The 27,664-nt window shown below is 34.5% G+C and overlaps 2 protein-coding genes across 3 annotated transcripts in view; one reads left to right on the top strand and one right to left on the bottom strand.

Moving 5' to 3' along the window:
• LOC141286736 (leucine-rich repeat-containing protein 2-like) overlaps positions 1-27,664 on the top strand; it is a 371,513-nt gene that overhangs the window by 16,978 nt on the left and 326,871 nt on the right. Inside the window, exons 7-10 of one of the 2 annotated variants that reach the window (XR_012339339.1) lie at positions 4,654-4,799; positions 4,878-5,030; positions 8,030-8,154; positions 9,286-9,703. Coding sequence is in view for 1 of the 2 variants with exons in the window: in XM_073818839.1 (XP_073674940.1) it covers positions 4,654-4,799; positions 4,878-5,030; positions 8,030-8,154; positions 9,286-9,335 (474 nt within the window). In the remaining variant the exon portion in view is untranslated. Of the gene's footprint in view, positions 1-4,653; positions 4,800-4,877; positions 5,031-8,029; positions 8,155-9,285; positions 10,833-27,664 lie in introns of those variants that run through there. The other variant, XM_073818839.1, reaches the window with a different exon arrangement.
• LOC141286695 (hippocampus abundant transcript 1 protein-like) overlaps positions 19,311-27,664 on the bottom strand; it is a 115,448-nt gene continuing 107,094 nt past the window's right edge. The window contains exons 9-12 of the mRNA XM_073818775.1: positions 23,731-23,843; positions 23,519-23,616; positions 19,620-19,768; positions 19,311-19,526 (exon numbers count right to left, since the gene is read on the bottom strand). Coding sequence (XP_073674876.1) covers positions 19,311-19,526; positions 19,620-19,768; positions 23,519-23,616; positions 23,731-23,843 — 576 coding nt within the window. The remainder of the gene's footprint in view (positions 19,527-19,619; positions 19,769-23,518; positions 23,617-23,730; positions 23,844-27,664) is intronic.

The raw sequence follows: 27,664 nt of genomic DNA, 5'->3' as shown, positions 1-27,664 counted from the left end.
CGACTGCAGTGGCACATCAATTGCCTCGAGTTGCTGGCTGTGCTTCTGGCCCTTCGTCGCTTCCGACCGACGTTGCGTCAGAAGCACGTACTTGTGCGTACCGACAGCACTGCGACTGTGGCTTATATCAACCGCCAGGGCGGCCTCCGCTCTCGTCGCATGTCACAACTCGCCCGCCGTCTGCTCCTCTGGAGTCAAACGTGGCTGAAATCGCTACGTGCCATTCACATTCCGGGGGAACTCAACCGTGCAGCCGATCAGCTCTCACGGCAGTCCACCCTCCCTGGAGAATGGCGACTCCACCCCGAGACAGTCCAGCTGATTTGGAGGCATTTCGGGGAGGCCCAGATAGATCTGTTTGCCTCCCCCGAATCCTCCCACTGCCAGCAGTTCTTCTCCCTCAACGAGGTATCCCTCGGCAGGGACGCTCTGGCCCACAGCTGGCCTCCGGGGCCCAAGTACGCCTTTCCCCCAGTGAGCCTCCTTGCACAGACCCTGTGCAAGATCAGGGAGGACGAGGAGCAGGTTCTCCTGGTCGCCCCATACTGGCCTGCCAGGACCTGGTTCCCAGAACTCAATTCCCTCGCGGCAGCCCCTCCCTGGAAAATCCCCTTGAGGAAGGACCTTCTTTCTCAGGGGATGGGCACTATCTGGCACCCACGTCCCGATCTATGGAACTTGCACGTCTGGCTCCTGGACGGGACGCTTCAGACCTCGCCGGCCTTCCACAGGCCGTGGTAGAAACCATCACTCAGTCCCGAGCCCCCTCTACAAGGCAGGCGTACGCACTGAGGTGGGGTCTATTCGTCGACTGGTGTTCCTCACGAGAACAGGACCCACAGAGATGCACGATTGCAGTAGTGCTTTCCTTCCTGCAAGAGAAGTTGGAGCGCAGGCTGTCCCCTTCTACTCTCAAAGTGTATGTTGCCGCTATTGCCGCACATCACGATGCAGTGGATGGATCATCCCTAGGGAAGCACCCTCTGGTCGTGAGATTCCTCAGAGGCGCTAGGAGGATCAATCCCCCCAGACCGCGCCTCGTACCCTCTTGGGACCTCTCCGTCGCCCTCCAGGGCCTGCGGGGACCTCCCTTCGAGCCCCTCGCCTCAGTTGAGCTTAAGTTTCTGTCATTAAAGACAGCGCTCCTGACTGCGTTGGCCTCCATCAAGAGGGTGGGGGATCTGCAAGCTTTCTCTGTCGACGAAGCGTGCCTGGAGTTCGGGCCCGGCGATTCTCACGTCATCCTGAGACCCCGGCCCGGCTATGTGCCCAAGGTTCCCACCACGCCTTTCCGCGATCAGGTGGTGAACCTGCAAGCTCTGCATCTTCCTACGCGTTGGCACATGGCGCCTCATTAGCGGACATCTGCAGAGCTGCCGGCTGGGCGACACCAAATACCTTTGCCAGGTTTTACAACCTTCGCTTAGAGGCCGTCTCTTCCCGAGTTCTGACAGGTGACCGGGAGGACGGCTAGTGTCGGCTTGCTGCGCCATTCCCACGTGGATCCGTGCGCTATCTCCCAGTTTGTTCCCTCCGGCGAACCTGGGTCCTCCATGCCCCTCAGTCCGGGCTAGACGCGGAGTAGCTCTTGACTGTGCTCCTGCCGGGTCTCCTTCGCCCCGCAGGTTGTGGCTATTTTTCTCTATATTTTTCCAGGGGTCAACCAGAAGGCCTCTGTTTCCCTCGTATATCCCTAAAACCCCCTTATGGATATATTGAATTTCTTACTTTCACATGGACAGAATTCATGTCTCCGCCCCCCCAACCCCTGCTTCAGTTTCTGGCATCCCTGGGGACCCCCCTTCTCGGGCCCCAGGGCGTTGGGAAGGTTACGTTAACGTCCGCCTGTTGACACGTCCGCCTGCCGGCACGTGGTCGTTGCGTAACGCGGCGCAGGGACGTGGCTTGTTCCATAGGGTCAGTTCCCATGTAACGTCGAAGTGATTCGACTGAAGGGGAACGTCTAGGTTACGTAGGTAACCCTCGTTCCCTGAAGGAGGGAACGGAGACGTTACATCCCCTGCCACGTCCCTGTCGTCGCGCTGACGCCGGCTCAATCCGGCTCCTCAGCGAAGAACCTGTCTGACTGGCGCATGACGTCGCTATTTATACCCGTATGTACGGGGCGTGGCGCGTCATGCAAATGCCACTCGCCAATTTTCATTGGCCTTTTGTATAAGGCTCAGAGATGATTGGATTCTAAGCGAATTCCCATGTAACGTCTCCGTTCCCTCCTTCAGGGAACGAGGGTTACCTACGTAACCTAGACGTTACGTAATAATATTACTTTTTTTCAAGTAACTACTAAAGTAACGCATTACTTTTTAAATGACAACAAAATATCGGTTACTTTTTCCTCCATTTATTGACTAAAAGCTCTCCTGTCCCCATGTTGAGAGACATTGTGAGTAAGATGTTACTTTAGTTCTAGAATAAATGTGAACATGCATTAATTCATCTCACTCACTAAAAAAACAGATACAATGTTCTTCAAAATGAATAAAAACACTGAAATTCAACTCAAACCTGCAATAATTAAATGTTAAATAATACAAATATCCTTTATGTATTTAATCCCATTTTATTAACCGACGTCTTTGCTGCCGACCTTCGATGATTCAATTCATCCATACTAATAAACAAAAATAATTCAAGATAATCTAACATTTGTTTTCCTTTTTTTATTGCTGAAGAGTTGACATTTGTTCTTCTGCGGTCTACTGTACAGACGTCAATTTACTTTTCTCTAAGCCTGAGGCTTTTGGTGTGAAAAGGCTTTTACATTTGACACAAATAGAACTTTTTATATTAAAAACAAACAAGCAAGCCCTGCCCAGATTTAAAAAGTAACGCAAAAGTAATTGTAACGTTCGTTGTTTTTCAGAAGGAAGAAGACAGGGTCAGCGAGACTGGGACTCGTGCTTTTTATTTGCAAACTTGGTTTAAACAAAACAAACTTGTAGATAGCGCCAGCTGCGCTCACAATTATATCACACAATAACTCATAATAGATCGTAATTCTTTGTCACTCTGCATCAGGCTTGCTGCACGAGTTCCCAGTCAGTCTCTCGCCGTTGTCTTGGCGCACGCTCCTTTTATCCGTCTCTCTCCGGCGATTACTGAAACGAGACACAGGTGTTTGTCATTTGCACTTGACCCACTTACCACTCGTTCACCTGTCTCTCTCTCCCATTGCAGACCTCACGGAACCACGCCCCCCTCGCCACAGTAATGTAACGCATTACTTTCCATAAAAAGTAACTAAGTAACATAATTAGTTGCTTTTTAGGGAGTAACTCAATATTGTAACATTACTTTCCATCAAAAGTAACTAACATAATTAGTTACTTTTTTAGGGTGTAACGCAATATTGTAACATTACTTTCCATAAAAAGTAACTAAGTAACGTAATTAGTTACTTTTTTAGGCAGTAACTCAATATTGTAACATTACTTTCCATCAAAAGTAACTAAGTAACGTAATTAGTTACTTTTTTAGGGAGTAACTCAATATTGTAACACATTACTCTCTATAAAAAGTAACTGAGTAACATAATTAGTTACTTTTTTAGGGTGTAACGCAATATTGTAACATTACTTTCCATAAAAAGTAACTAAGTAACGTAATTAGTTACTTTTTTAGGCAGTAACTCAATATTGTAACATTACTTTCCATCAAAAGTAACTAAGTAACGTAATTAGTTTCTTTTTTAGGGAGTAACTCAATATTGTAACACATTACTCTCTATAAAAAGTAACTGAGTAACATAATTAGTTACTTTTTTAGGGTGTAACACAATATTGTAACATTACTTTCCATAAAAAGTAACTAAGTAACGTAATTAGTTACATTTTTAGGCAGTAACTCAATATTGTAACATTACTTTCCATCAAAAGTAACTAAGTAACGTAATTAGTTTCTTTTTTAGGGAGTAACTCAATATTGTAACACATTACTCTCTATAAAAAGTAAGTAAGTAACATAATTAGTTACTTTTTTAGGGAGTAACTCAATATTGTAACATTACTTTCCATCAAAAGTAACTAAGTAACATAATTAGTTGATTTTTAGGGTGTAACGCAATATTGTAACATTACTTTCCATCAAAAGTAACTAAGTAACATAATTAGTTGCTTTTTAGGGAGTAACTCAATATTGTAACATTACTTTCCATAAAAATAACTAAGTAACGTAATTAGTTTCTTTTTTAGGGAGTAACTCAACATTGTAATGCATTACTTTTAAAAGTAACTTTCCCCAACACTGATTGTAAGTGTACTATTTCAACATTTCTTGTGACTAAATTGGCCCACTTTCTTTCTAGTTTACTAATTAAAAACTTCTTTAAGTAAAGATTCTAAACAAATTAAAAAAAAATTAACTAAAAATTCTTAAATCAAGAAGGATTTTCTAGACAAGTAAAAATTATTGTCTTGTTTTCAAAAAAAAAAAAAAAAAAAACAAGTCAAAATTAAGTGAGTTATTGCTTAGAACAAGCTAAATAATCTGCTAAATAGAAAATCGTTCTTGATTTAAGAATTTTTTTGATATTTTGGCTGGAAACAAGACAAAAAATCTAAGTAAGAAAAGAAAAGGGACAGTATGTTCTTATGCATGAATTCCTTTTTATGAAAGGTATCATTCTTTTTTCAGTTGAGTAATCTCAAAAAACTGAAGCACTTGGACATAGCAGAGAATCAGTTTGCCAGTATTCCCGTCTGCGTGCTTCGCATGGACAACCTGAAGTTTTTGGACATCAGCAACAACAGACTCAAAGACCTGCCGGAGGACGTTGACAGGTGTGTGTTTGCAGTATTTCCATATATAATCATCTGTTCATGTGTCTGACACTGTGAATCCGTCCCTTCCCTAATCAGGCTGGAGTCATTAGAGACGCTGTTCCTTCACAAAAACAAAGTGAAATATGTGCCGATGACCATGGCCAACCTCATCCATCTGAAGATGCTCATCATCAGCGCAGACGAGCTGTACAGCATCCCGTCGCACTTAGTCGACAATCCCAATATCAAGTAAGTGTGAAGTCCGTACCATAGAAATATGATATTTTTTACCATTTATGACTGTTATAGCGGCAGATGTGGTTCGATCTCCTTAAAACTTTGCATACTTGTTTAGAATCACCTGTTGCATGTGCTCAGCTTTTCCTTTAGGCTTTATAGGATTTTAGGTAAATTCAGACAGGACCCTTTTCTAAACGACCCCATTATAGCTTCCCAAAGAGTAAATTTTCAGCATTTTTTTTTTATAATTATTGACCTAGAGAATTGTACTGCAGTGTTTTTTCCCAGATTGAGTGAAAAACCTAAGACTAGTAGGCATAGTTGTCTGGAATGAGGAGTTCTGTCATATGATACGAATATTGCGTGCATGTGCGAAAAACCGCACAATTATTTATGCCCTTGAAAAATATGATACCGCCCCCTAGTGGCTGATTTCTCTCAAATATCTCTCAGACCTTTGGGGCCATGAGTTGAACAGGCCCACCAAGTTCCATTCCGATCGCCCAAACTTTGTCGGCCAATGGTGGCCATGTTTTTTGAGATACGCAAATATCCTTGTAGACACTGGTAGACTTGTGGACCAAGAGACTTTAGAGAATCTTTCTGCACTGGTTTGGTTCTGATCTGGCCAAAAACCTAGGACTAGTTCACAAAAGTAAGTTTTTTTTTTCATGTTCTCAATCATTTAACAAACAATTCGATTGACAGCAGTGGTTCTAGAGACAAAGTTGTCCAGAATAGGAAGTTCTGTCGTATGATATGAATGTACCTTTGGGGCGGTGAGTCAAACAGACCCACCAAATTTAGTTCTGATCGGCCTCCATTAGCCTTGTCTAAACGGTGGTCAAATTTCGTAAGTCAATAACGGCCATGTTTTTTTGAGAAACGTAAACGTCCTTGTAGATGCTTGTGGACCAAGACTGTGTATAGCAATTTTCAAGTTGGTAGGACAAATGGCTATGCAGTTATAGACATTTTTAAGTTTTTTCCCTCTCATAGCACCACCAAACTGGCTGTTATAGCACCAGCTGTGGTCTGATCCTCTTAAAACTTTGCATGCTTGTTTAGAATCACCTGTCGCATGTGCTCACCAGGGTTCATGAAGTTTTAAGTTTTCCTTCAGGCTTTAAAGATTTTTTTGTAAATTCAGAGAGGCCCCTTTTCGAAATGACCCCATTTGAACTTTCCAAAGGGTAAATTCCAACATTTTTTGATCATTATTGACCTAGAGAGTCCAGTGAATTGGAGTGGCCGATTTCCCCAAATTTCTCACAGACCATTGGGGCCACAAGTCAAACAGACCCACCAAGTTTCATTCCGATTGGCCTCAACTTCGTAAGCCAATGGCAGACATGTTTTTTGAGATACACAAATGTCCTTGTAGACCCTTGTGGACCAAGACAGTGTACTGTGATTTTCAAGTTGATAGGACAAATGATTGCACAGTTATAGCCATTTTTCCCCCCTTTTATAGCACCAAGCCCCGCAATTTATTATTATTATTATTATTATTTATTTATTTATTTATTTTTACCTAAGATTGACTATTACATAGCTGAGTTTTGAGTTTTCCTTTAGGCTTTACAGGATTTTGGGTAAATTCGGACATGCCCCTTTTCTAAACGACCCCATTTGAGCTTTCCAAAGGGTAAATTCCAACATTTTTTGATAATTATTGGCCTAGAGATGCAGTGGTTTTTCCCAGATTGACCGAAAAACCTAGGACTAGTTTGCAAAAGTATTTTTTTCCACATCTCAATCATTAACAATTTGATTAACAGCAGTGGTTCTAGATTGGAACAAATCCAGCTTCTGGAGCGTGAATATTAATAATTATCAAAAAAAAGTTGAACTTTCGATTTACCGTCGCAAAGGGGTGCAAAACCCTTAGAAAGGGGCAGGGCCACATTTAGTAAAATGGCTATAACTCCTGAACGCTGAGTATGTAGCCTTCTTAAGACTGGTTTGGTTCTAATCAGGCCAAAAGCCAAGGACTAGTTTACAAAAATATGTTTTTAAAAGAAATGTGAAAAACCCAAATTTTCGGGGTTTTCACATTTTTTGAAAAACCTATTTTTGCCAACTAGTCCTAGCCGACCCAGGATTCCAATGACATAAGACACATGAGCCTGCGACTGACGGTTTAGGAGTTCTGAGCACTTTTGATCACTATAGCGCCCCCGTCAGGCTGATTGGGGCGAGCATTGGTGTCGTTGTAGACGGTGTGAGTACTACCATCTCTCCAAGTTTCAAGTGTCTACGGCTTACGGTTTGGTCTGCACAATCAGTTTTTTGCGGAGATCAATGATCCATGACCATTCTAACCATTCTAGGGTTTCAGCGCTATGTGCTTGAACCCCTAAAAATGTCCTCCCTAAATGTTCAAATAAGTTGATCCAGAAGCTTGTAAGAGCTATCATTATCGTGCACTATACACATATAAAAACTGCCATTAAAAGCATGTTTCAAAAACTAAACTGCTGGGTATGTAGCTTTTTTAATATCCAGATCAGCTTGCAACTGTGTTGCACCCAACTAAAAGTAGCCAAATTCTATTAAAAATATTGATTAAGAAATATTTCAATTAGCCAGTGTCAAGTGCTACATCCATGATCATACATTTGGGCCACTTCAGGCTTACATACATTTTGTCCTTTTTTTTTTTTTTCTCTTAAGAAATTGAACTCTCATGCCAATCTTTTGCGTTTCCCCAATAAACTTTGCATTTGCTTGCAAAACCTGTGAAACTTTGTTAGCTAGTAAAACATTTGTGTTTTCTCTTAAAAGTATTTAGTTCCTCTCAGAAACTTTGCGTTGGCTTCCAAAACATTTAATTAAATTTTTCCTTCATCTACTTTTTTTTCACCATCAGCTTGTGCTGTTAGGAGCTATGTAGAATACTATGTACTATAATCATATGAAGGGCACCAGAGCAGGACGTGTCTCATCCCGTGTTATCTGTAGAATAAAACAGGAGCAAACCCCTAAAAACACTCTTTCTGTTCCAGATTAATCCGATTATATGACAATCCATTAAACACTGAGAATGAAGAGATGAAGATGGACACAGAAACTCAAGATGAGCGTGACAAGGAGTTCATGAAGACATACATCGAAACTCTTCAAGACAGAGGTGATAAATCCATGAATTGAAATTAAATATAAGTCAAGGAAGCAAAAAAAGTTTGGGATCAGTAAGATTTTTAATGCTTTTAAAGGGACTTTTCTGCTCATCAAGGATGCATTTATTTGATTAAAAATACAGAAAAAACTGTAATATTGTGAAATGTTAAATGCAATTTAAAATAGTGGTTTTCTATTTGTAATATACTTTAAAATTTAACTTATTTCTGTGATGCAAAGCTGAATTTTCAGCATCATTACTTTAGTCTTCAGTGTCACATGATCCCTCAGAAATCATTCTAATATATTGATTTATTATCAATGTTGAAAACAGTTTTGCTGCTTAATAATTTTTTGGAACCTGTACTTTTTTTTCAGGATTCTTTGATCAATAAAATGTTAAAAAGAACAGCATTTATCCAAAAAAGAACAATCCTAACAATATACACTACTTTTCACAATTTTGAGGTCAGTAATTAATTTTTTTCTTTCTCTTTTTGAAAGAAAATAATACTTTTATTCAACAAGGATGTGTTAAATTGAAAAAAAAAAAAAAAGTGATAGTAAAGACTTATATTGTTAGAAAAGATTTCTATTTTGAATAAATGCTGTTCTTTTTAACTTTTTATTCATCAAAGAATCCTGAAAAAAGAATCACAGGTTCCCAAAAAATATTAATAAAAGTAATAAATCAGTATATTAGACTGATTTCTGAAGGATCATGTGACACTGAAGACTGCAGTAATGATGCTAAAAATTCAGCTTTGCATCACAGGAAAAAATTATATTTTAAAGTATATTAAAATAATAAAACTGTTATTTTGAATTCCAATAATATTTCATAATATTAAATATTTTCCTGTATTTTTGATCAAATAAATGGAACTTTAATGAGCATAAGAGACTTTAAAAAAAAAAAAAAAACATTTAAAATCTTACTGATCCCAAACTTTTGAGCAGCAGTGTATTTATATATAATTTATTTATTTATTGCTGATTTGAAGTAAATGCAAAGCCATTTTTTTCAGTGCATCATTCAATACACACCAAAAACATAAAAACGAACTTTAAATACAGCTGCTGTACATCATTAGCAGATATTAACCTTTAGCTAATTGTTCTTGCATTGTCTCTTTTTCAGACACTCAGCCGTCATACACCACTAAAGTCTCCCTCAGCCTCCAGCTGTAGAACCAGATAAACGTCTACAAGTGTAAATATGACACAGATTGATAGTTGGTTTGAAATGCTTCCATTGGAGTCTATTTATTAGTTTCTCATTCCGAGTTCAATTAAAACTAAAATGCAGGTGGATGCCACATTGATAAGCTGTTAGTATCTCAAGGGTTTGGGTTTCTTCTGTAGCCGTGTTTAAGATTTGTGACCCTGGACCACAAAACCAGTCAGAAGTGTCAATTTTTTGAGGGACTTATACAATAAAATACGCTTTCCATTGATGTATGGTTTGTTAAGATAGGGCAATATTTAGCTGAGATACAACTATTTGAAAATCTGAAATAAAATAAAAAATTCTAAATATTGAGAAAATCATTTTTAAAGTTGTTCAAATGAAGTTCTTAGCAATGCATGTTACTAATCAAAAATTAAGTTTTGATATATTTACAGTAGGAAATTTACAAAATATTTTCATGGAACATGATCTTTATTTAAGGGCAGGAAAAACAGTTTTTTTTCATGCACCTGTCAAGTTTTTCAAGAATTTGGCCTTTTTGGTGTTTCATAAAGTGTTTTTCAGACTAGTGGAAAGAAAACACCCAAAAGACACTTTATCTATTTGTGTCAATAGATTTCAATTACAATACATATTTCTAGAGACCAAGAGTTGTTTCTCCTACACTGAGCCATAAATCTCCACTTCAGCAGCACTTACACACACCACACTTTACATTTGTGTTCCTGTCTATATCCTGAAGGTTTTTACAGAGGGATTTGTTTGTATATAATTTGCTAGATTTTATGCAACATTTGATTTCGCCAAAAATAGTAAAAAATACATAGTTTTTTCTGAATTATGGAGTGACAAAATGAGTTCCCTCTGTAAAACATGTGACTCTAATATTTAAAAAAAAATACTGACTTCATCCAGTGTTTAGATTTTTGTACTAGAAATGTATGCATATCAGCGCATAATTTATTAAATAATGCTTATTTGCATATTTAAACCTAACATTTTAAAAAACGTGTAATATAAAAAAAAAATGTTTGCAATTATCAAAGTAATCAATCAACTGGGTAAGTAAGGTGATAACTAATAGTTAATATTTTTACCCTATTCACCTGCAGTGTCTCGCCTTAATATCCTAATGATTTGGGGCATAAAAGAAAAATCGATCACTTTGACTTGAGGTTGGTTTTGTGGTCCAGGGACACATTTAAGAAAAAAAGTACAGTAGTAGGGTTGAAGTTCATATTTTCCTTTTTGACTGCATTTATCGTTCTTACAAGTTCAAATCTGATCCCGAACCCATTTTGATTTGATTTTCTGTAAAGATTTCCATCGTTTAGTTTGTTTGATGTGACCAAATGTTTCACAGCATGATGATGATGATGATGATGATGATGAATCATGGTTGAACCTGTTGTCTGGAAGTCTTTGTTTTATAAGATGTGTCAAAAAGGAGTGTCTCTTTAATTTATTGTAATTAAATAAACCAAAATCACAATTGACTGTTTTGCCATCAGTCGTAAATATGACATGTAAACACCTTAAAGAAGAACAACAAAATTAGAGATAATGTACTCACCCCCTTGTCATCCAAGATGTTCATGTCTTTCTTTCTTCAGTCGATAAGAAATTATGTTCTTTGAGGATTTCTCTCCATATGGCGTCTGCAAGTTTGAACTTCCACAATGCAGTTTAAATGCAGCTTCAAAGGACTCTAAACGATCCCAGCCGAGGAAGAAGGGTCTTATCTAGCGAAACAATCAGTTATTTTCTTTAAAAAAAATAAACGTTTATTTACTTTTTAACCTCAAATGCTTTTCTAGTGTGCAAAAATGATTTTTTAATCAACAATTTTCATAATATTAAACAAACAAACAAAACAATTGCAGTGTTTCTCACACTAGTGTGCTTTAATGTTTAATCAGGAAGTTTGCTTTTAAATGGTTTTATTTTGTACACAATTGCAAAAAGTCAGACTTGTGGTGTTCCCGGGTCAAAAATGACCGGACTCCAAACAACTGCTTATGAATCTGTCATTATACTATATTATCACCAAATATTGGATTAAATCTTTTTGTCAACTTGTTTTCTTTCATTTAGGACGGGTTTTGTGTTTCTATTTGCATCTGTTTATTCATAGGCCTCATTTATCTGAGAGTAGGCACCTCATTTTTTAAGTGAAAAAAGCATTTATGAATAATTTTAGAAATATGAGATAAAAAAAAATAATTATTAAAATTTGCACTGTTTCTCACACTAGTGTGCTTTAATTTTTAATCAGGAAATTTTGAAAATTATGAATATTTGCAGTGTTTCTCACACTAGTGTGCTTTAATGTTTAATCAGGAAGTTTGCTTTTAAATGGTTTTATTTTGTACAAAATTGCACAAAGTCAGACTTGTGGTGTTCCGGGTCAAAAATGACCGGACTCCAAACAACTGCTTATTAATCTGTCATTATACTATATTATCACCAAATATTGGATTTGTTCTTTTTGTCAACTTGTTTTCTTTCATTTAGGACTGGTTTTGTGTTTCTATTTGCATCTGATTAATCGTAGGCCTCATTTATCTGAGAGTAGGCACCTCATTTTTTGATTGAAAAAGGCATTTTTTATGAATAATTTTCACATTATAAGATAAAAAAATGATTAAAACTTGCAGTGTTTCTCACAGTAGTGTGCTTTGATTTTAATCAGGAAGTTTGCTTTTAAATGCTTTTATTTTGTACAAAATTCCAAAGTCACATTTATGGTATTCCTGGGTCAAAAATGACCGGACTGCAAACAACTGCTTCTAAATCTGTCATTCTACTATATTATCACCAAATATTGGATTCAATCTTTTTGTCAACTTGTTTTCTTTCATTTGGGACTGGTTTTGTGTTTCTATTTGCATCTGAGTAATCGTAGGCCTCATTTATCTGAGAGTAGGCACCTTTTTTTTGAGTGAAAAAATTATTTTTTTATAAATAATTTTTACAATATGAGTTAAACAATTATGAAAATGTGCACTTTTTCTCACACTAGTGTGCTTTAATGGTTAATCAGGAAGTTTGCTTTTAAATGGTTTTATTTTGTACAAAATTGCAAAAAGTCACACTTGTGGTGTTCCCGGGTCAAAAATGACCGGACTCCAAACAACTGCTTATTAATCTGTCATTATACTATATTATCACCAAATATTGGATTTGTTCTTTTTGTCAACTTGTTTTCTTTCATTTAGGACTGGTTTTGTGTTTCTATTTGCATCTGTTTATTCATAGGCCTCATTTATCTGAAAGTAGGCACCTCATTTTTTAAGTGAAAAAAGCATTTATGAATAATTTTAGAAATATGAGATAAAAAAAAAAATAATTATTAAAATTTGCAGTGTTTCTCACACTAGTGTGTTTTAATATTTAATCAGGAAGTTTGCTTTTAAATGCTTTTATTTTGAACAAAATTGCAAAAAGTCACATTTCTGGTGTTCCGGGTCAAAAATGACCGGACTCCAAACAACTGCTTATAAATCTGTCATTATGCTATATTATCACCAAATATTGAATTCAATCTTTTTGTCAACTTGTTTTCTTTCATTTAGGACTGGTTTTGTGTTTCTATTTGCATCTGATTAATCGTTGGCCTCATTTATCTGAAAGTAGGCACATCGTTTTTTTTGAGTGAAAAAATGATTTTTTTATAAATAATTTTTACAATATGAGTTAAACAATTATGAAAATGTGCACTTTTTCTCACACTAGTGTGCTTTAATGGTTAATCAGGAAGTTTGCTTTTAAATGGTTTTATTTTGTACAAAATTGCACAAAGTCACACTTGTGGTGTTCCTGGGTCAAAAATGACCGGACTCCAAACAACTGCTTATGAATCTGTCATTATGCTATATTATCACCAAATATTGGATTTGTTCTTTTTGTCAACTTGTTTTCTTTCATTTAGGACTGGTTTTGTGTTTCTATTTGCATCTGATTAATCGTAGGCCTCATTTATCTGAAAGTAGGCACCTCATTTTTTGAGTGAAAAAGGCATTTTTTATGAATAATTTTCACATTATAAGATAAAAAAATGATTAAAACTTGCAGTGTTTATCACACTAGTGTGCTTTGATTTTAATCAGGAAGTTTGCTTTTAAATGCTTTTATTTTGTACAAAATTCCAAAGTCACATTTATGGTATTCCTGGGTCAAAAATGACCCGACTTCAAACAATTGCTTATAAATCTTTCATTATTCTATATTATCACCAAATATTGGATTCAATCTTTATATCAACTTGTTTTCTTTCATTTAGGACTGGTTTTGTGTTTCTGTTTGTATCTGATTAATTATAGGCCTCATTTATCTGAGAGTAGGCACCTCATTTTTTGAGTGAAAAAAAGCATTTTTTAATGAATAATTTTCACAATATAAGATAAATTATAAAAATGCAAATGTGTATCACACTAGTGTCATTTTTGACTGGGAACATCAAAGGTGTGACAGGAATCCGAACAGAACTCAAACTCGCAGGCACCATTGAAGTCCACTATATGGAGAGAAATGTTTTACGACTGAAGAAAGAAAGAGGGTTAGTAAATTATCTTAAAATTTTAGTTCTGGAATTTAACTTCTCTGTGAAAAAATATGAATCCAATCCTGGAATATGAAGTGGTTTATTGAAACATTGATCAATGAAAAGCTAAACGAACACTCATAACAAACATCTCAGCAAACAAATGCTTAATGTGCATCCAACGCGTCAATAAAATCTCATCAGAAGGCATCTACAAACCAGTCTTCGAGGAATGGCTGCATAGACATGAAGAATGGCACCTAGAGCCGAAACATCGTTAAAAAACAAAGTGCAGTTCATTGGATAACATCTATAACGACTTTCGTTTAGTGGGGATAAGACCTTCTGGAGTCAGAGCACCGTTTGCATAAATAGAGTCACATCGACACTCCTGCTCCGACATCAATTTCAAGTATGCGTCATTATCAGGTCCCCAGAATTGGCAAATGAAACATTTCCTCTGCTCTGTGCTAAATCTGTGCTATGATAAAGCAGAAACCATCATGGATTTAGGCTGTTATTGCTGCGGTGTGTTATATGATAAAATGCAATCAATCAGATCATCTGCTGCTAACGGAGTCGTGATGTGCACTGGTAAAAAAAATAAAAAGAAAAAAAGAAAGAAAGTTGATTCAACTTAAAAAAGTAAGTTCATGCTGCCTTAATTTTAAGTTTAGTCAACATGAAAAGTTCAGTTGTACTACATGAAAATGTGGATATTTGAGTTGAGTAAACGTTAAATTTTAAAGCAGCTTACACAAATACTTTAAGTTGAAACAACTTTTTCCCCCTTTTTTTTACAGTGTGTATGAAAACCAAAATTTTATTTTCTCCGCTTTAAACATGCAAAAAAAAAAAAAGACATATGTTTTAATTAAATAAATTCACATAAAAGTCAGTAAGAGAGTCTGCTCTGTTAGGAAGCAACGATAAATTGGTAAAGCTGTTTTAAAAAAATGATCAGTCCTCTGGAAATCTACTAGAAATGATAGCAGGACATCGGCTACACAGAAACATTAAATGCCTTGCAGGAATAGTTCAGCCAGAAGTAAATGTGCTGGAAATGTGCTCATCCTCAGGCCATACAAGATGTAGATGAGTTTGTTTCTTTATCAGATGTCATTCCATCACTGGTTCACCAATGGATGTGAATGGGTGCCGTCAGAATGAGAGTCCAAACAGCTGAAAAAAACATCACAATGATCCACTTTGTGGATTACTTGTGGATTATTGTGATGTTTTTATCAGCTGTTTGAACTCTCATTCTGACGGCACCCATTCAGGATCCATTGGCGAGCTAATAAATAAGCTTGTTTAAATCAATTTTAAACAAAATGTACGACCCTCCAAGACTAAAAGTGCTTTGCATTATTGAAGCACACAGTAAGATGAATTGGTTTCTTCATCAGATTTGTAGAAATGCGTCATTCCATCACTTGCTCACCCACAAAAGTGAATGGGTGCCATCAGAAAAGAAGAGTCTAAACCGCTGATAAAACATCACAATAATCCACACCACTCCAGTCCATCAGTTAACATCTTGAGAAGACAAAAGCTGAAACAAATCCATCATTAAGATGTTTTTAACTAAAATACATTGAGTTCATAATCTATAATAGATTTCCTCCAGTGAAAAATTGGTCTGGTTTGATTCAAGAGAGAAATCTGCACAGATCAAGCACTGTTTACAAGCCAAAACAGCTCTTTTGATGTGAGAGACAACAGGAGATGGACTCTTGATAAAGGATTTGTTTTAGCTTTTGTCTCCTCAAGATGTTAACTGATGGACTGGAGTGGTGTCGATTACTTGTGGATGTTTTTATCAGCTGTTTGGACTCTTATTCTGACGGCACCCATTCACATCCATTGTTGAGCAAGTGATGGAATTATACATTTCTTTTGCTATTAAATGTCCTCCTTTCAGATCAGTAGTAATCCAAGATTAGGATGAGTTTGTTTCTTCATCAGATTTCATCACTTGCTTACCAATGGATGTGAATGGGTGCCGTCAGAATGAGAGTCCAAAAAGCTGATAAAAACATCACAATGATCCACTTTGTGGATTACTTGTGGATCATTGTGATGTTTTTATTAGCTGTTTGGACTCGTATTCTGGCGGCACCCATTCACATCCATTGTTGAGCAAGTGATGGAATTACACATTTCTTTTGCTATTAAATGTCCGCCTTTCAGATCAGTAGTAATCCAAGATTAGGATGAGTTTGTTTCTTCATCAGATTTCATCACTTGCTTACCAATGGATGTGAATGGGTGCCGTCAGAATGAGAGTCCAAAAAGCTGATAAAAACATCACAATGATCCACTTTGTGGATTACTTGTGGATCATTGTGATGTTTTTATTAGCTGTTTGGACTCTTATTCTGACGGCACCCATTCACATCCATTGTTGAGCAAGTGATGGAATTATACATTTCTTTTGCTATTAAATGTCCGCCTTTCAGATCAGTAGTAATCCAAGATTAGGATGAGTTTGTTTCTTCATCAGATTTCATCACTTGCTTACCATTGGATGTGAATGGGTGCCGTCAGAATGAGAGTCCAAAAAGCTGATAAAAACATCACAATAATCCACAATTAACCACTCCAGTCCATCAGTTAACATCTTGAGAAGACGAAAGCTAAAACAAATTGATCATTAAGACAATACATAGAGTCCATAATCTATAATAACGCTTCTTCCAGTGAAAAAGTGGTCTGGTCTGAATCAGGAGAGAAATCTGAACAGATCAAGCACTGATTACAAGCCAAAACAGCTCTAAACAAATATGTGACTGGATTTTGATGTGCGAGACAACAGGAGATGGACTTTTTCCCCTTTTCACATTTTCATTTGAGTTTAATCCATCTTAAATGATGGATTTGTTTCAGATTTTGTCTTTTTGAGATGTTAACTGATGGACTGGAGTGGTGTGGATTACTTGTGGATTATTGTGATGTCTTTATCAGCTGTTTGGACTCTCATTCTGACGGCACCCATTCACTATCTACTGGTGAACAGGTGATGGAATGGCATTTCTACAAATCTGATAAAAAAACAAACTCAATCTAATCTTGTATGACCTGAAGGTGAGCACATTTTCAGTATATTTTCATTTTTGGCTGTTAAATCAAGTCGATGTGTCATTGTGAGGTAGCAGCTCTGTGTTGAGTAGCTGGTGTTCATAAATGAGTTACAGATTAAATACATTTACTTTGTAATAATTCATCTATCAAAGCTGCACCTGACCTAAAGACACTGATTATGTCCGTTTTGTGCCGTTTCTCGATAAAAGACGCTGCGCTCTGGTTGTACGTGCACTGCATGTTTAAATGCTTTTAACTAATTTGCCACTATGACAATATTATTGCAGTCTGTACAAGTTTAGCGCAGAGGTTAAAGTTCATCAGTAATATAGTAAAGGACTACAGTTTACATTCAGATACACGGCAGCACATGAACTACACTGCAAAAATTATTCTCTTACTTAGTATATTTTGTTTTCCAGTACAAATATCTAAAGATTCTATGAAAGCCAGTTTCAGCCACTGAATAAAAAAAAAAAAAAAAAAGGGGAATTGCGACTTTTTATCTCACAATTCTGACTTTTTTCTCAAAATTGCGAGTTTACACCTCGCAATTCTGACTTTTTTCCTCAGAACTGTGAGATATAAACGCACAATTGTGAGAAATAGTCAGAATTGTGGGATATAAAGTCGCAATTACTGACCTTTTTTCTTGCAATTGCGAGTTTGTATATCGCAATTCTGACTTTTTTTCACAGAACTGTGGGATATAAACTCACAATTCTGACTTTTTCTCACAATTCTGACTATTTTCTCAGAACGCCGAGATATAAACACACAATTACGAATTATAAAGTCAGAATTGTGGGATATGAACTTACAATTGCTAGAAATAAAGTCAGAATTGTGGGATATAAACTCGCAATTATGACATTTTTTCAAGTTTGTATCTCACAGTTCTTTTTCCTTGCAACTGCGACTTTTTTACTAAGAACTGTGAGATATAATTGCACAATTGCGAGTTATAATGTTAGAATTGCTAGATATAAACTCACAATTCTGACTTTTTTCCCCTCGCAATTGCAACTTTTTCTCTCACAAATTCGGACTTTTTTCGTCTTGCAATTGCGATTTTGCGACTTTTTTTTACTCAGGACTGTGAGATATAAATGCACAATTAGGAGTTATAAAGTCAGAATTGCTATATATAAAGGAAGAATTCTGGGATATAAACTTGATATAAACTTTTGACTTTTTTTCTTGCAATTGCGAGTTTATCTCTCACAATTCTGACTTTTTCCTTGGAATTGCAAATTTTATCTCGCAATTCTGACTTTTTTTTAACAGAAGTGTGAGATATAAATGCACATTTGTGAGAAATAGTCAGAATTGTGGGATATAAAGTTGCAATTTCTGACCTTTTTTCTTGCAATTGCGAGTTATAAAGTCAGAATTGTGGGATATAAACTCACAATTGGAGAAATAAAGTCCTCACAAATTTCCTCACAATTGCGAGTTTGTATCTCGCAACTCAGACATTTTTTTTTCCAGAATTGTGAGATATAAACTCATAATTGCCTATTATAAAGTCCAGTTCTGAGGAGAAAAAGACTGATATGTTTACAGATTTGCGAGTTTAAATCTCACAATTCTGAGAAAAAAAGTCAGAATTACACAGGTTTTTTTCACAAGCAAGTTTGTATCACAATTGTGACAAAAAGTCAGAATTGCATGTTTATATCTAACAATTATGAAAAAAAAAAAAAAAATGGGAATTTTAGGTTTGTATCACAATTGTCAGAAAAAAGTCAGAATGTCAAGTGTATATCTCACAATTCTGAAAAAAATGGAGGAATTGCCAGTTTGTATCACAATTCTGAGAAAAAGTCCGAATTGAAAGTTTATTCTGAGAGAAAAAGTCAGAATTGCTATTCTCAGAATTCACAGTTCTCAAAAAAGAAACGGCGGAAATGCAAGTTTGTGTCTCACAAATATTCTTATTTTCAGAAAAAGTGAGTTCAAAGTGAGTTTATGATTAAAACAAAAACAAATATTTGCCAACAGCCTCAGAAAAATCAACTTTTTTTTTTCCTGACAACATTGGCAGATATTTTTTCTCGTTTTAAGCATTAATTTCTCATAAAACAACTTAATATCTTAAGTTATTTTGCTTTTCAAGTAAGAATGTTTAAATATTTGTACTGGAAGACAAGACGGAAATACTGAGTAAGAACTTGATGTTTTTGCAGTGTAAGCCAAAATATGGAGAAGGCACATTCTCTTTCAAAGACCGAAGGATACAAAAAAAAGAAAAAAAGACAGACGTTTAGACATTCAGTAAAAAGCTTTGTCAGACACACTGCTGGAATAAAACCCAAACCGGAGGAGTTTGCTGTTCCTCTTGGGCTTATAAACTGCTGTCCTGTAAAAGAGGCTCGTTGTCTTCGTCGCTCACATGAACCGATCCGATCTCTGTGGCGCCGCTCGCGGGCTCCGTCATCACGCGTGTGCTGCACGTCTTCACCGCCGGCGTTTGCTGAACGGGAATGAAAACTGCCACCAGCAGAGCCAGAATAACCGTACAAGCGCCGAAGAGGAAGGGAGGACCTGGAATCACACGCTTCTGAAGGACAAAAGACAAAAGATAGACGCTGTATAGAAAGACACAGAAACAAATAGTTCATGCAGATTGATTTTGTTCAGGAGGCTCTCGAACCTCTTCAGTTTGGGGTGAGACGGGGTTCGGCTGCACGGGGCTCATCTCCTTCAGTTCCACATTGAAGAGGAAGAATATGAATCCGTACAGAGCCGGGCCGAGTCCGTTACACAGACCTCGAATCCCTGTGATCATGCCCTGAACCGCTCCTGAAACGCAACAAATACAAACAATCAATCCCTGGAATGTCATGTTAGGTGTGCGCATTGCAAAAAACCAATGAAATAAACATAAAATACATGCATAAAAATAAACAAATACGTTAATAAATAACCAAATACATTTTACAGAAAGAAAACATTATTTGTGTCTTGCTTTCCAGTTGAAATATCTAAACATTCTTAAATCAAGATGCATTTACTTGAGAAGCAACATGACTTGAGATGTGTATATATATGATAGATAATAGAAATATAATATGTTATAATATAAATATTATCAAATGGTGTCTTGTTTTCCCATACAAATATCTAAAGACTCTTTAGGGCAGACACTGCAGGCAAAAACATGTTTTTTCATGCACCCGTCAAGTTTGAGATTTTGGGCTTTTTGGTGTTTCATAAAGTGGTTTTTCAGACTGGTGGACAGAAAACAGCCAAAATACACTGTTAAGTTTTACTTTTATAGCACTTTATCTATTTGTGTCAATAGATTCAATTACAATCCATATTTTTAAAGGACAAGAGTTGTTTCTCCTCCACTTCAGCAGCACTTACACACACCACACTTTACATTTGTGTTCCTGTCTATATCCTGAAGGCTTTTACAGAGGGGTTTGTTCAGATATCATTTGCTTGATTTTATAAAACATTTTATTTCCACCAAAAATGGTAAAAAATACATTGTTTTCTGTCTGTTCTGTTTTTTTCTGAATTATGGCGTGACGAAATGAGATTCAAAATCCCATCTGTAAAAACATTGAAACTGACCTCATCCAGTGTTTAGATTTTTGTTCTAGAATTTTATGCAAATTAGTGCATATTTCATTAAATAATGGCTCATTTGCATATTTAAACATAACATTTTAGAAAACTCGTAATACAAAAAAATGATTGTAATTATTAATGTAATCAATCAACTGAGTAAGTAAGAAGTCAGAATTGCAAGTTTGTATCAATTCTGAGAAAAAAAAGGTCAGAACTGCAAGTTTGTATCACACAATTCTGAAGAAAAAAAAAGGTGGAATTGCAAGTTTGTATCACACAATTCTGAAGAAAAAAAAAGGTGGAATTGCAAGTTTGTATCACACAAACATTCTTATTTTAAGAAAAATTAAGTGAGTTTGTGATTAAAACAAAAATAAATATTTGCCAAAAGCCTCAGAAAAATCTACGTAACTCAAAGGGAAAATTATAACTTTTTCTGACCACATTGGCACATTCTGAATTATAGAGTGATGAAATTCCCTCTGTAAAAACATTTGACTCTAATATGTCAAAAAAATAAAATAATTAAACCAGAATTTTGAAACTGACTTCATCCAGTGTTTAGATTTTTGTACTAGAAATGTCTGCAAATTGGCTAATATTTCATTAAATAATGCTTTATTTGCATATTTAAACCTAACATTTTAGAAAACGTGTAGAAATAGATGTTTTTTTTTGCAATTATCAAAGTAATCAATCAGCTGAGTAAGTAAGATGATCACTATTAGTTGATTTTTTGCCCTATTCACCTGCAGTGCCTTAAATGAAGATACATTTACTGGAGAAGCTGAATAACTTAAGACATTAAGCCTTGATTTCTGAGAAATGGATCAACAATCAAATAACCAAAATAAATAAATAAATAATCAAATAAACACACAAAATAATGAAATCTTACTCAGTGTTTTTGTCTTGTTTAAATCCAAATATTTAAACATTCTTAAATCAAGATGCATTTACTTCAGAAGCAACATGACTTTAGATATTAAAATGGAAATTTGAACTATAATAAAAAAATAATGAACAAATGTTGTTGTGCATAATCTATATATACACTGGAAAACATATGCATACAAAAAATATGTTATATTATAAAAAAATATATATCACAATAAATTTTATCATACATGCAAAAAATTATTTTCATACTCATACGTATTTCTGTCATGTTCTCCAGCACAAATATCTAAAGATTCTTAAATTAAGTCTTGTTTAATCTATCAAATTAAATTGAAGTTTTTGTTAAAATAAGAAATATCTGTCATTGGGGCAAAAACATATTGTTGTCCTGTTTGAATTAAGATTATTTTTCATTCCTCATTGGCAGATAATTTTTCTTGTTCCAATTTAAATATTTTTTATAGATATTCAGAAAGCTACAGTTAATATCTTTATAAATAATAAATAAATAACTACATTTCACACAAAATAATGAAAAAATATTGTTGTGCATGATGTAATATATACTGGAAAACAGATATGCATCTATTTTGTTTGACAGAATATTATAATATATATTATAATGAAAAAAAAATCAAAGTAAAATTACTCATAAACGCAAGACATTAAGTGTTGTTTTCTGAGAAATGTATCAAACTTACGTTTTTCTTAAAATATGAAATATCTGTCATTGGGGCAAAAAAAAATAAATATATTTTTCATTCCCCATTGGCAGATATTTCTTTCTTTGTTTCAATTTAAAATTTCATAAACATTCAGAAAACTACACTTAATATCTTTATAAATAATAAATACATAAATAATTACCTTTGCTTCATGTTAAAGTCATTTTTGCAGTGTATGTTTTCCAAATTTTTGATCAAAACTATTAATGACTATTCAGAAATTTCTTAAAACAACATCAATAAACATTTTTATTGAGTTAGCATGCTTTCATTAAGCAACCACAATTGCAACATTTATTTTTCTGACCCTACTGACAGATACTTTTTCTAGTTTTAATCATAAATTTGCATAATTTTCAAGCATATTTATAAAAAAAGACTTATTTTCTAAAGTCTCAAGTAAATGTATTATGATTTAAGATTGTTCAGATACAGTGCCTTGTGAAATTATTCATACCCCTTCATTTTTTTCACATAATGTTGCTGCCTTATGTTAAACTACTTTAAATTACTTTTTTTCCCACATCAATCTACATCTCATACTCCATAATGACAAAGCACAAAACAGGTTTGTAACAACTTTGCAAATTTATTAGAAATAAAAAACTGAAAAGATCCCGTTGCATAAGTATTCATACCCTTTTCTGGGACACTCTAAATGTATCTCAGGAGCATTCATATTGCTTCTAGATGTTCCTACATTTGGAGTGGAGTTAAACTGTGGCAAATTCATTTGAATGAGTCTGATTTAGAAAGACACACACCTCTCAGAAAAGGTCTAACAGCTGAAAATGCAGATCAGAGCAAAAACCAAGATAACTGCCTGTAGAGCTCAGTGACAGACTTGCGTTAAGGCGATGATCTAGAGAAGAGTTCAGAAACAAATCTGCTGCATTGAAGGTTGACAGAAGTATTCTCCATAATGGAAGATGATTGGAACAACTAGGACTCTAGAAAATGTCCAAGCTGACAGAGATGGAGAGGTGAAAAGGTGAGGCAAAGAATGGCAGATAATTGCCAAATGCAGATGTGCAAAGATGCTCACATCAGACCCAAAAACACTTGAGGCTGTAAAGCTGCTTCAACTATGGACTGAGTTAAGGGTATGAATACTTATGCAATCTACTTACTTCAGTGTTTGATTTTTAATACATTTGTAAAATGTGCAAATCTGGTTTGTGCTTTGTCATTATTATGGTGTATGGAGTGTAAATTGTTGTGGGGAAAAAACTAATTTAAAGCAGTTTAACATAATGCTGCAACAAAAAAAAAAAAAGTGAAAAAAAACAAGGGTATGAATACTTTTGCAAGGCACTTTTGCAAAAGCTTGTTGTGTTTCATCTCTTACCCTGCTGGTCGCGATCGGTACAGCGGGACACCAGTGCGCTCACAGCAGGAAAGGTGATACTGGACAAGGCGGCGACGGCTCCGGCCGCCCACATCATCCTGTGATCAACAAACACAGAGTTATTTTAATCCCAGTGACTCACTCCATTCACAACACTGCTTAGTTTCCCATTTCAAACAATCCCAGACTACTTGAATTCAGATTGTCCTCACCATGGTTCAGACCCGAAGCCATACCAGGCCAGCTGGAACAGCTGAAACCCGAGTCCCAGCAGTACTGTGCTTTTATTTCCAATCTTCTTCATTAGAAGACTTAACAGTAACGTCTGCAAATACAAACCATCATCAACAACTGAAAAACAACTGCATATGTGACCCTGGACCACTAAAACCAGTCTCGAGTAGCACGGGTTCAAATTTTTTTTAATGACAAAAATCATTAGGATATTAAGTAAAGATCACGTTTCATGAAGACATTTTGTACATTTTTTACCGTAAATATATCTTAATTTAATTTTTGATTAGTAATATGCATTGCTAAGAACTTCATTTGGACAACTTTAAAGGCGATTTTCTCAATATTTTGATTATTTTGCACCCTCAGATTGCAGATTTTCAAATACATCATCAATGTAAAGCTGATTTTTTCAGCTTTTTTCATCTTAATTTAAAAAATTGACCCTTATGTCTGGTTTTGTGATCTAAGGTCACACATGTCAAAGTCATAATGGGGAAAAATGGGATTGTTCTCAAAATGTAGTTGCAAAATATAGTGTATTAAAAAAAAAAAAAAAAAAAATGAATGCATGAATGTGAAAAACTTCTAGACATTTTTGAAAAAAATAAAAAATTGTTATTTGCACGATTCACTTTTAAAATTCCCTATGGGTCAAAATTATCAATTTTTCTTTTATGCCAAAAATCATTAGGATATTAAGTAAAGATCACATTCCATGAAGACATTTTGTACATTTTTTACCGTAAATATATCTTAATTTAATTTTTGATTAGTAATATGCATTGCTAAGAACTTCATTTGGACAACTTTAAAGGCGATTTTCTCAATATTTAGATTTTTTGCACCCTCAGATTGCAGATTTTCAAATACATCATCAATGTAAAGCTGATTTTTTCAGCTTTTTTCATCTTAATTTAAAAAGTTGACCCTTATGTCTGGTTTTGTGATCTAAGGTCACACGTGTCCAAGTCATAATGGGAAAAAATGGGATTGTTCTCAAAATATAGTTGCCAAATATAGTGTATTTAAAAAAAAAAAAAATAATGAATGAATATGGAAAACTTCTAGACATTTTTGACAAAAAAAAAAAAAAAAAATTGTTATTTGCACGATTCACTTTTAAAATTCCCTATGGGTCAAAATTATCAATTTTTCTTTTATGCCAAAAATCATTAGGATATTAAGTAAAGATCACGTTTCATGAAGACATTTTGTACATTTTTTACCGTAAATATATCTTAATTTAATTTTTGATTAGTAATATGCATTGCTAAGAACTTCATTTGGACAACTTTAAAGGCGATTTTCTCAATATTTTGATTATTTTGCACCCTCAGATTGCAGATTTTCAAATACATCATCAATGTAAAGCTGATTTTTTCAGCTTTTTTCATCTTAATTTAAAAAATTGACCCTTATGTCTGGTTTTGTGATCTAAGGTCACACATGTCAAAGTCATAATGGGGAAAAATGGGATTGTTCTCAAAATGTAGTTGCAAAATATAGTGTATTAAAAAAAAAAAAAAAAAAAATGAATGCATGAATGTGAAAAACTTCTAGACATTTTTGAAAAAAATAAAAAATTGTTATTTGCACGATTCACTTTTAAAATTCCCTATGGGTCAAAATTATCAATTTTTCTTTTATGCCAAAAATCATTAGGATATTAAGTAAAGATCACATTCCATGAAGACATTTTGTACATTTTTTACCGTAAATATATCTTAATTTAATTTTTGATTAGTAATATGCATTGCTAAGAACTTCATTTGGACAACTTTAAAGGAGATTTTCTCAATATTTAGATTTTTTGCACCCTCAGATTGCAGATTTTCAAATACATCATCAATGTAAAGCTGATTTTTTCAGCTTTCAGATAATGTATACATCTTAATTTAAAAAGTTGACCCTTATGTCTGGTTTTGTGATCTAAGGTCACACGTGTCCAAGTCATAATGGGGAAAAATGGGATTGTTCTCAAAATGTAGTTGCAAAATATAGTGTATTTAAAAAAAAAAAAAAAAAAAAAAAAAAAAAATGAATGAATGAATATGAAAAACTTCTAGACATTTTTGAAAAAAATAAAAAATTGTTATTTGCACGATTCACTTTTAAAATTCCCTATGGGTCAAAATGATCAATTTTTCTTTTATGCCAAAACTCATTAGGATATTAAGTAAAGATCACGTTTCATGAAGACATTCTGTAAATTTTTTTACCATAAATATATCAAAACTTAATTTGATTAGTAATATGCATTGCTAAGAACTTAATTTGGACAACTTTAAAGGCGATTTTCTCAATATTTAGATTTTTTGCACCCTCATATTGCAGATTTTCAAATACATCATCAATGTAAAGCTGATTTTTTCAGCTTTCAGATAATGTATACATCTTAATTTAAAAAACTGACCCTTATGTCTGGTTTTGTGATCTAAGGTCACACATGTCAAAGTCATAATGGGGAAAAAATGGGATTGTTCTCAAAATGTAGTTGCAAAATATAGTGTATTTAAAAAAAAAAAAAATGAATGAATGAATGAATGTGAAAAACTTCTAGACATTTTTGAAAAAAATAAAAAATTGTTATTTGCACGATTCACTTTTAAAATTCCCTATGGGTCAAAATTATCAATTTTTCTTTTATGCCAAAACTCATTAGGATATTAAGTAAAGATCTCGTTTCATGAAGACATTCTGTAAATTTTTTTACCATAAATATATCTAAACTTAATTTGATTAGTAATATGCATTGCTAAGAACTTAATTTGGACAACTTTAAAGGCGATTTCCTCAATATTTTGATTATTTTGCACACTCAGATTGCAGCTTTTCAAATAGTTGCATCTCAAGCAAATCTTGTCATATTCTAACAAATACAAAGTATATATAAATATAATATATATCAATGGCAAGCTTATTTATTCAGCTTTCAGATGAAAACCTTAATCATACATGCAAAAAAGACTTTATTACACAGTATTTGTGTCTTGTTTTCAAGTACAAAAGAAGATTCTTAAATGAAGATACATTTACTGGAGAAGCAAAATATATACATACTAGTACAAGAAGTATCTTTTCTCAAAAGCTATTAATATATCTTAATTTAATTTTTGATTAATAATATGCATTGCTAAGAACTTCATTTGGACAACTTTAAAGGCGATTTTCTCAATATTTAGATTTTTTGCACCCTCAGATTGCAGATTTTCAAATACATCATCAATGTAAAGCTTATTTTTTCAGCTTTCAGATAATGTATACATCTTAATTTAAAAAACTGACCCTTATGTCTGGTTTTGTGATCTAAGGTCACACATGTCAAAGTCATAATGGGGGAAAATGGGATTGTTCTCAAAATGTAGTTGCAAAATATAGTGTATTAAAAAAAAAAAAAAAAAAAAAAATGAATGAATGAATGTGAAAAACTTCTAGACATTTTTGAAAAAAATAAAAAATTGTTATTTGCACGATTCACTTTTAAAATTCCCTATGGGTCAAAATTATCAATTTTTCTTTTATGCCAAAAATCATTAGGATATTAAGTAAAGATCACATTCCATGAAGACATTTTGTACATTTTTTACCGTAAATATATCTTAATGTAATTTTTGATTAGTGATATGCATTGCTAAGAACTTCATTTGGACAACTTTAAAGGCGATTTTCTCAATGTTTAGATTTTTTGCACCCTCAGATTGCAGATTTTCATCATCATCAATGTAAAGCTGATTTTTTCAGCTTTCAGATAATGTATACATCTTAATTTAAAAAAACTGACCCTTATGTCTGGTTTTGTGATCTAAGGTCACACGTGTCCAAGTCATAATGGGGAAAAAATGGGATTGTTCTCAAAATGTAGTTGCAAAATATAGTGTATTTAAAAAAAAAAAAAAAATGAATGAATGA

The sequence above is a fragment of the Garra rufa genome, chromosome 15 (genome assembly GCF_049309525.1).
Source record: "Garra rufa chromosome 15, GarRuf1.0, whole genome shotgun sequence".
NCBI classification, from domain to species: domain Eukaryota; kingdom Metazoa; phylum Chordata; class Actinopteri; order Cypriniformes; family Cyprinidae; genus Garra; species Garra rufa.
This window is presented reverse-complemented; position numbering and strand designations above follow the sequence as displayed.